Source organism: Micromesistius poutassou, assembly GCF_964030765.1.
Source record: "Micromesistius poutassou genome assembly, chromosome: 22".
Taxonomy (NCBI): Eukaryota; Metazoa; Chordata; class Actinopteri; order Gadiformes; family Gadidae; genus Micromesistius; species Micromesistius poutassou.
In genome coordinates this window covers 14,152,531-14,163,118 of record NC_140292.1, presented here as the reverse complement: position 1 = coordinate 14,163,118, position 10,588 = coordinate 14,152,531, and the positions used below count along the sequence as shown (strand labels likewise).

At 44.1% G+C, this 10,588-nt stretch overlaps 1 protein-coding gene across 1 annotated transcript in view; it reads left to right on the top strand.

Moving 5' to 3' along the window:
* The first annotated feature begins 632 nt into the window (after positions 1–632).
* LOC311367817 (mediator of RNA polymerase II transcription subunit 13-like) overlaps positions 633–10,588 on the top strand; it is a 93,935-nt gene continuing 83,979 nt past the window's right edge. The window contains exon 1 of the mRNA XM_084486647.1: positions 633–847. Within this exon, the coding sequence (XP_084342773.1) occupies positions 776–847 (72 nt within the window). The 5' untranslated portion in view covers positions 633–775. The remainder of the gene's footprint in view (positions 848–10,588) is intronic.

Genomic DNA, 10,588 nt, shown 5'->3' with positions numbered 1-10,588 from the left:
TTTGAAACAAGCACCAAGGATTACCCGTTCCGTGTGTGTGTTGTTTGAGCAGACTGTTCAGACTACATGGTGAGGGACGCTAAGAAAGAAGCTATTAATAGCTCATGCAATCCTCCAAAACTATCACAAGTGGTGCATCAGCTGCGGAGGAGACAGAATCTAATATCTGTACAATCCATCAACACCAAAGTTTCCCCCTTATTTATTCCTTTATGGTAGTCGAAGGAAGTCGTAAGCTACCGTACAATATTTTTTGAAGTTACAAGACTATATTCAGATTTGATTGTTGATTGGTTGTGGAATAAAAAAGACGTGGTGGATTTCCAATGGATAGCCCTTATTTCACCTTTAAAGTATCCACTGAGAGACTGAAATGGAAACGGATTGACATCCGTCTCTGCATGGACTGAAATGGATACATGGATGTGTTCTCTGACAAAGATCAGATCTGGAATGACCTGGATACTAACCATGTTCTGATCTGCGAACAATTTTGGATTTACAACATATTACCGAATAAGAGATATCAGATCAATACTTTGTGAATAATAGGCTACACCGTTATCACGATTAAAATAATCGCGTTTCTCCCTTTTCTTGTTACAAACCTATCACAAGGTTATAGCGTGGAGCCTAGTCGCGTAGCCTATATTCTTGTTTTGGTTGTTGTGTGGCAGACTGTATAAACCGATCCGGTTGGCCACCCCTGCTCGGTGTCGATACCGATGTAGGATTTAGACATGCCCAACATCGACGACCCTAACGGCGGAAGATTATGACTACAGCGGCGAACTGGGTGGCTAACGGGGCAAGCCTTGAAGACTGCCACTCCAACATCTTCTCTCTGGTACAGTACACAAATAAACCCTGCTCCTCTTTACACACACACACACACACACACACACACACACACACACACACACACACACACACACACACACACACACACACACACACACACACACACACACACACAAACACACACATCGGTATACGACAATCGTGAGCGACTTTGAAGTCAGTGACCATGGGAGGTAAATGTGTTATTCTGCTGTACAAAGGTGAACAAATTGAAACAATCATCCATACGAATCAGTGGTCCGGGTAAAGAGTCACGTTTTTACTACTGATAAGCCTTTTGTAATAACAAATCACACCCCTGAGGCCAACTCTCAAACATAATGAGACGTTGTGTTGTTATCTCAATTCATTGCTAACATCGAATGCTTACACATGTTCAACCTCACACGTTATTCTCATGTTTGTAGGACATTATCATGTAGACGAACATGCAGATGAAATAATATACACATCACAGCTTGTCTTGCTGTTATCCTCTGATCTGGAGCTGCAGAACATGTAAACAAAGTTGAAATGGCTTGAATGGTAAACCTTGATTTTGTTGTCCTTCTGAATGCTTATATAATCTAAAAGGGCATAAGGAAGATGATGATGTATGAAGTTACAGGAGTTTTAGAATCATACTCTTGAATGCCCAGTGGGTCATAACAACTGGAAACGGGTCGTTTGATGAAGTGTTGTGGGCTTCTGAACTCTTCTGTTGACTTGTTCAGCAGGAGAGAGGAGTCTTGGGAGAGCTCTCTACCTTCCTCTCTGTTGGCAGGACCGCCGGCTGATGACTGACAACATCCCAGTCAAACGACAGAACATCAGAAACTGGGCCGCTTGTTGATACTCAGGATCAGTTAGGGTTAGGGTTTGTGTGAGTGTGTGCATGCCATGTGTGCACACGTGTGTGTGGGAGTGTGTGAGAGTGTGTGTGTGTGTGTGTGTGTGGGTGTGTGTGTGTGTGTTGCACAGTGCATATTAAGTGAACCACACAATTCAAGCTGTTATCACACAGACACTATTACACGAGATGCGAATACTTGGATATTTCAACACATGTACTCTGAAAGCCATCTCGTGTAATTGTTACTGCCATTCATAAATGAATATAATTTAGCATTGTGAAATGTTATTTCTTTTTTTCACACACAGAAAGAAGCCCAATATAAGCCAAGTGGGTTAGCATCACTAATCAGGTCTATCTGTTTTAATAACATCCGGCCCCTCTCCCCCGTATCCTGGTTTTACTGACTGTTATTGAAGCCTGCGTCATTAAAATGCTACATATATAATAACCCCCACTGTGCTGCTTTATTGGGTATATAATACCGCAATGGTCGTCTCCAGCAGCATGAGGCTTTTTGCAAGATTACAAAACCCCTAATAATTGTGGGTATTTATTCACCACTGGTTAAAAAAACACAAAAACAACCAACAAACAGAATCATATCATTGGGTTGAATCTGTTTGTTGGTGGACAGAGGGACCTGGCTAATTACATGATTCTGTTGGTGGACAGAGGAACCTGGCTAATATAGGGACCTAGCTAATATAGGGAACAACAGAGAGAGAGAGATGGAAACGGGGAGAGGAGAAAGATGCTGAGAGAGTGAGGAGGATACTGTAGACGAGACAGATGGAGGGAGAGAGAGAGAGAGAGAGAGAGAGAGAGAGAGAGAGAGAGAGAGAGAGAGAGAGAGAGAGAGAGAGAGAGAGAGAGAGAGAGAGAGAGAGAGAGAGAGAGAGAGAGAGAGAGAGAGAGAGAGAGAGAGAGAGAGAGAGAGAGAGAGAGAGAGATAGGGATAGGGATAGAGAAAGGGAGGGAAAAAAAGGGACATTTGTCTTACTGGGGAATGGGCAGGTTATCAATACGGCTATGAGCCAGAGTAATTGCTTTAATATGAAATGCAAGTAGTAGTATAGTATCCAGAGCCCTGTATACATCAATACGCTCCGTTTATGGAACCCTGTACAACTACACACACGCACACACACACACACACACACACACACACACACACACACACACACACACACACACACACACACACGTGTAAAAGACGTGGAACAGACGTGGAACAGTTCATACTGCCTTCACCGTGGCGGAAACATCCACATAGGTGCTCCTAAGGCCATGCTTGTACGAACATAGGTAGAAAGTGTGAGATGTTAATGAAGAGATTTCCACCATGCCCCAGACAGAGCTGTTCTGAGTGGTAACCGTGGTAATTAAGGGTCCTCAAGTGGGGGTATAATGTGATCAGCTAAGAGGTGCTCATTAGCCTGTATTCCAGTGGAGATCCAGCCTGTGTAACGATGACACTGTTGTGTAGCATGGGGACCCAGATGTGGGCCAGAGGGAGACAAGTGATTGGGACGCTTCCTCCTTGATGTACTGCAGTACTGTACAGGTACATGTAACATGTACCTGTACAGTACTGTACAGGTACATGTTACATGTACCTGCAGGTGAGGGGCTTCTGCGTCAAGGTGATCCCGATACGTTTTTCAAATCAGATGAAGTAACGATGATTATCAGCCATTGCTGGATCAGTTGGTTATGCATTAGGATACAATGGTGCCGTTATTTAGCACAGCCCAAAGTAAGAGACCTGCCTGTTTTAAATAGAATGGCATAGCATATAATGGCAGAGCAGAATTAACTGAATCAAGTGTTTTAGCACCATCTGCTTCCTGTTTATCTTCTAGAACTAGACCTTGGATAACATGACTGGAGGGGAATACAGAATCAAATAGGTGCAGTTCATGTGTTCAGGAGTAACTCGGGACTGTTCCCTGTTGTTGTGGAGATATCTCCTGGAGGAGTGTAAGACAAGAGACCAAGACCATGCAGACAACACTACCCCTACGCTGAGACACTCTGTCCTTTCTTAGTCTGCATAGATCTGTGTGCACCTGTTTGCCTGTGTGCACAGTTTTTATCTTTCTCCCCGTTTTAGTCTACCCTCTTTTTTATTCTTTTGTCGTCAATCTCTTTTATCTGCCCATGCTATGACTAGGAAGTATATTCCAACTCTTTCTTTAAATTTGAGTGGCACACACAATATTGTAAGTATTTTTTTGCTGGTGTCAACATATGGATTTCCTTTTCCAGTGTATTATATTGAGACACCTTGATTGACTCATAAAATTGAAGTAGGGAGGGACGGAGATGGGGACGGTGGCGAGCAGACAGACGATTCACCTCTCATATCAAGCTCTCTCCCTCTGCTCCCCCTACTCTCTGCTAGCGACAGGCTTTTCTACATGCTTCCATATATCCGTATGAATGGCACAACGGGTCACAGAGGCGCGAGGTTTCTCTGCAGAGGTTCGGGAGCATGGGGATGGTGACGGCACAGAGCGTTTTGGCTCATGGTGGCTTGAGTGTAAAATATGTAAGCCCTGCAGGACCAGCTGTGTTGCTATTTTCAGCGCCGGCCGGTGGGCCTGCATGGAGCACAGTTGAAAGGAGAGGAGGGTGGGGGGTTACGGGCCAGTGTGTTTGTGTGTGTGTGTGCATGTGTGTTTGTGTGTGGAAGGGGAGTCGGGAAAGGGAATGGACAGTAGCTAACCAAGTGCTGCTAAGTGCCAGATAAGATAGGCCGTTAGGCGACAAACTGGCAACAAGATGTAGACAGGGTAAGATGGTTAGGGTAAGATACATGGAGACGCATGGATAGATACTTGGACACATGGAGACGGAGAGATGGCATCCACATTGTAACATCAGGGAGCGCGGCGGTAAGTCTTTATGGCCATCCCATCAATCGTATAACACAGAGGGGCGTCTTTGTTATCACTAGTACGACTTCACTGAACTGAGCCACTTGCTTTCTGTTTCTTCTTCTATTTACTAGTTTAGCTTGTGTACAAAGCGCCTTGCAGTGATCTTCTAGATACATGCTATGGGGATCAGGTGGGGTGTTAGGCATCTTGCTCAAGAATGCCTACTGGCAGACGGCGGACATTGGAGTTCCAACACAGAGACCTTGGGCTGGGAGACAGACACCCTAGCTCTCCTGGTTTCCTGTCCCCCAACTGTTTTTTAAAAAACACATTTTTTAACTGTGTGTATTCAGCCATTCTTCTCTTTCAGCCCCCAGCCCTGTAGTCCCAGGGACACACGCTTTGTTGTGTCTTTAATTGACCCAATCAATTTCGTCAATTTCCTCTTTAAGAGAAATGTCAGCCCGACTTGTTACTGGACTAATATTTTCCGCCAGCATCCGACAGCTCTCTTTGTCAATAACATTCGCGGCTGGAATTCAATTGAATGTCCTGCATGCATTGCAATCAAATATCATCTGTCGCCATGACATGGGGGGGATGGAGGACATTCACTTACTTTGTGCGGTCACTAATTCTAATTAGGAGGAGGTCATCACGTTCTCCCCACCAGATGATCTGAAGATGTGATCAGATTGCCTCTCTGAGTTCAAAACTACCAGTCTGTCCCACAGGGTTGTTATTCCCTGAAATGTGTCCGCTGTGTATCGATTCTCTGATAAACAGTGCTCACTTTTATCATATCATTGAAGAGAGCAGACTGCCCCCCTGAAATGTTATGCTGGAATGTGCCCTCAGTTTGGCTTGATTGACCAAAGCTATTAAGAAAAGAAAAAATACACTGGAATAAAATATTGTGTGAAATCAGCATGAATGGGAGGGGGAGAGGTGGGGTCCCAGCACAGATGTGATGACATGAACATGACATGCTATCACTGGAGTTGTTGTGCAGAGCCTGGATGGATTAGTGGGGGGAGCACTTGATCAGAAATGTGTGTGTGTGTGTGTGTGTGTGTGTGTGTGTGTGTGTGTGTGTGTGTGTGTGTGGACATTTGTTGGAAGACTTTAAGATGTAAAAAACTTACAGTGGGAAGGCTCTTGGTGTGTGTCTGTGTGTGTTCAACCACTCCCAGTTGGTTAGCAGACAACAGATTACAGGCAGAAGGGTCAGACGGGTTGAAACCTGTTCAGCTGGCTCATCTCGTGTCATGCGCTGCCCGGCCATGTCTTGGCCTTGCATGCAGAGCATTCTGATTATTATTGTGATTATTACTAGTATGCAGTCATTGTGATAATTACAACACATTCATTATTGTCCTGCTAAAGCTTTGCTCATCTGCTTTGTGATCAGACAAGAGTGTGAAACACTATTTGAGCATAGAATCATTGGCATAAATTGTGGTTTTCAAAAAGATGAGTGGAAATTAAGACATTTTCCTCATTTTGTTATTTCTTTCCTCAATTTGTTATTTCAAGAAATTATCACAGCTCAACTACTTCCGTGCATTTTGCAGATCTTTGTGGTGTTAATGAATCCCTGGTTACCTGGTAAAGCTTCTACTGAATGAGCTGAGAATGAAGTTGAGAATAATGCTTTGTCATGATGTCATAATAACATGTTCCTACAAGGACGATGCCCTTCGCTCGGTATAGACAACATTGTCATCTTCAGATACATTCATCTCAAACAATCCTCCTCGCAAAGAGAGTTTGCCTGCTGGGGGGGGGGTTCAGGAGAGCAGAAGATTAGGGGTCCTCTGTAATCCACACTGAAGAGCAAAGGAGCCCTTTGCTCTTTTTACAACTACAAACGTTATCCCTCCACTGTAACCCTGGAGACGGAAAATATGGAAAATTGAATACGTTGCTAAATTCCTACAGATGTTGTATGTTGCCTAGCAACTGATTTTACTTCTCTTTTCTCTCGTTTCTCTCTCTCTGTCTCTCTCCTCTCTTTCTTTGTGTCTCTCCCTGGCCTGTCACAGTTAATTAAGTTACCCAGGAGACGCACTTCTAAAGGGAGCGACTGGTTTATTTATTTGCACCTGAATAATTTAGGCTAAGCGGGGGCCGTAGGTTCGTCCCCTGGAACACAAACACCTGCCGGCGGAGCCTTTCTACCCGTACCCGCCGCTGGTCTGCGAGCCACCCTCTCAATCAGCTGAGGCCTGGCCCACCCTACAGAGGGTCTTTTTTTTTCTTCATCCAATCCCGTCATCTCCCGCCAGGCTCCACCCCCCCTCCAGCTCTTTGTCTCAGGTGCGAAGTCATGGCTTTCTTGCAGCGCCGTGATTGGCAGGCCCATCCGTCACTCCGCCCTGGGGACTCTTGCTCTCAAATGAGGTTGCTTGGCTCGCCGAATTGGCTGAAGCATGTAATACCCCGGTAGGATAGGTGGCGCTGTACCCATTTCGACTAGTGGTAATAGAGCCACCGGCTGACCTCTTTACCTCACCAGCAATAACAACTGTAAAATGTACAGCACATGTCTTTTAACTAGTACAGCATGAAGCGAGTCTCCTCATCAGACCAAAAGTGCGTCTTGCTCCTTGACCTATTATTTGCTGTTTTCGACGGCGACAACAACACAACGTCTCCTTCTACCTCGGCTCACAGCCCTGGGAAAAAATCTTGAGCATGCGCAGACCGCAAAGTCAGATTCCAATCCGATTGAACATATAAATGCGCGATTAATTAATTAATCTAGGGGTCTTAATCCGACTATGAGAAACCCGATTCGGTCCGATTTTAGTCCGACTAAGGTGTATACAACATGCATCTTAAAAATCCAATCATAGTTGGACTTACCCAATAATTTGTTTTTCTCAACCAAAAAAACGCACTGATTGTTTTGCCTTTTTGTTTGTTAACCTAATTTAGTATGAATTGATAAATGTGCACTGTCTCTATCTTCTCTACATTCTCTATGTTGTCTGTCTCTATCTTCTCTACCTTCTCTATGTTGTCTGTCTCTATCTTCTCTACATTCTCTATGTTGTCTGTCTCTATCTTCTCTACCTTCTCTATGTTGTCTGTCTCTATATTTTCTACCTTCTCTATGTTGTCTGTCTCTATCTTCTCTACCTTCTCTATGTTGTCTGTCTCTATATTTTCTACCTTCTCTATGTTGTCTGTCTCTATCTTCTCTACCTTCTCTATGTTGTCTGTCTCTATCTTCTCTACCTTCTCTATGTTGTCTGTCTCTATCTTCTCTACCTTCTCTATGTTGTCTGTCTCTATCTTCTCTACCTTCTCTATGTTGTCTGTCTCTATCTTCTCTACCTTCTCTATGTTGTCTGTCTCTATCTTCTCTACCTTCTCTATGTTGTCTGTCTCTATCTCCCTATGTCTATCCATGTCTTCTCTATGTTCGCTATCTCTCGGTTCTCTCTGTGTTCACTATCTATCTTCTCTACATTGCCGTGTCACACGGCAGCCCACTGGCAGCTTATCAAGAAGTTGTTGAGCCGATTTCCGTTGCTTTTTATTAGTGTCGCGGCAGTGTAGCACTGTGGGGGGTTGAACTTTCTGCTATCAAAGCTCCTGATTCCTTGTCAGAAACTAGGCAGGTCCTTACGTTTTTTTTCAGTGTGGTGACTGGTGAGATTCCTGAAGATGTGACATCCCTCCCGGTTTAGCGTCTCGTAGCCGCGCCTGCCGGTGACATAGTACTGGGCAGCCGGCCAGCACGCAGTCAACTGAGCTGCGATATTTAAACGACAAGCTGAAGCCACTTCTTCCAGTGGAGCTAAATCTTGGCACACAGAAAGGGGGCCGGATCATAATGCTGTGATTTTGGTTGACAATCACTGTGGATGTTTGCTTGGAGTCAGCCAGAGTTTATTATTGATGGTTCCTTGGGATCTGTTAACTGTGTGTGTGTGTGTGTGTGTGTGTGTGTGTTTTGTGTGTGTGTGTGTGTGTGTGTGTGTGTGTGTGTGTGTGCATGCGCAAATGAGCAAATATTTCGTGTTCAGTCTTGTATTGTGTGTTGTCAAGTCTGACGTTGTTTATGCAGGGTTAGGGTTAGTTAGCCTTTGTATTGGTGCACGGCTGTTTTAAAGCCATGTGGATCTGCTGCTCAGGTGTGTTCATGTGTGCAAACACACACACACACACACACACACACACACACACACACACACACACACACACACACACACACACACACAGGTTTGTGTGTATCCCAGGAGATATTTGTAGGCCTCAACACAAACACTTGCTTGTTCGTCTAAAGCCAAAGAAGTCTTTTCAAATTGCATCGTGAGGGTTGAGTCTTGAGTGACTTCTGTATTAAGCACCGTGTGATTTGACTCTCTGTGGTCAGACGGCCTCTCAGGTAAGGTGCTGTGTAAGGCCCAGGGGGTCCCAACGAGGTAAACCCATTCAGACTTTAACTACGTAAATATATATTGGTTATATATATATTGGTTCAGCGCTCAGTCTTATGGATATATCCATTCTTTTTACATTTTTTACATAATGTCCCTATAGTAATATGTGTTTTTGATATTCTGCAGATTTTCTTTTTGAATGATTCTCCTCAATGTGATATTTCTGATGCCTTTCACAGATTTATGGTAATAATAAATATCTCTGGTTTGTTGCCTATTGTCTTGAATTAGCGTAAATTGACAGTTGCCTTGTCATAAACCTTTCAGTGTTTGCATTTGTTATAAAGTAAAAAAATTAGAAAATAATTGTGTGAAATGATAGAAACAGAAAGAAATGAATATGAAACAAATAGAAATGAAGGGATACCCCTCGGATCGTTGAATCCTAAATCCCAGGCATTGGAACGTATTCTGCAACCAAAGCACAGCAGGTCGCTGGCTGACTTGTTGCTGACAATGAGATAAAACAGCGATTCCCAACAAATGTGAGGACAATGAAGATGGGGGATAATGACAGGTGAAGGAGGAGGTGATATGCTTCGATTCATCTTATCATGTCAGACGTCCTCAGTGCAAAGTGGATAGGATCTGGTTTGGTGGGGGTGGTTACACTAACAAATGCTGCAATTTGAGATAGCTCTTCATTCCCTGCAAGATCGTGTGTGTTTGTGTAGACAGGGCTATGTGTGTGTCTTTGAGAATGTTTTATATTTTACCCAATCTCACTTCCCATTCTCTATTGTTTAAAAGGGTCAGCGGTTAAAAATCTGTTGAGCCAAATTCTCAAGTCTTCTGAGTCGCATCTCTCCTATTTATTTGATTAAAATACATTCTTATGGCCTTTAATGTCCCACTATGGAGGAACAGTGAGGTGAGACAGTGTGCTGAAACAGAGAAAGCAGCCTTCTAACCTGTTCTGTTGTGTTTATACAAGGGGGCATATCCCCCCTTGTACTGTCGTCTTCCAGCTCCTCCTCTTCCTCCTCTTCTTCCTCCTCTTCCTCCTCCCCTCCTTCTCCTGATTCAGTGGAAGTGCAGACCCTGTCATCCTCAGTGGAGGAGGGCTTGATGTTAGCTGGGAGTGACTGGGCAGCACATGCAGATGTCTCCCCCCCAAGTAAGGGGGGGTTGGGGGGGGCAGTGGCATCCTTGACCTTGTCAGGACTAATTTTAGATCCTGGCTTATCGACAGACCAGTGTTTATATCTCCCATTACACACACACACAAACATACACACGTGCACAAACACACACACACATGCATAAACACACACACACACACACACACACACACACACACACACACACACACACACACACACACACACACACACACACACACACACAGGTATATAACGTATATAAGTTAGGGGTGGACCGGTTCACAAGATTTGGTACATATCACGGTTTTGGGGTCATGGTTTTCGGTTCATGTTTTTGGTAAGCAGGGGATGATATACTTATATATTTATATGTGCTTTTTGATACAGGAGAAGGAGAGCGAATAGTCCGTGAGAAAAGCAATGTTTGGCGGTAGTTGGCGGTAGAATAAAAAA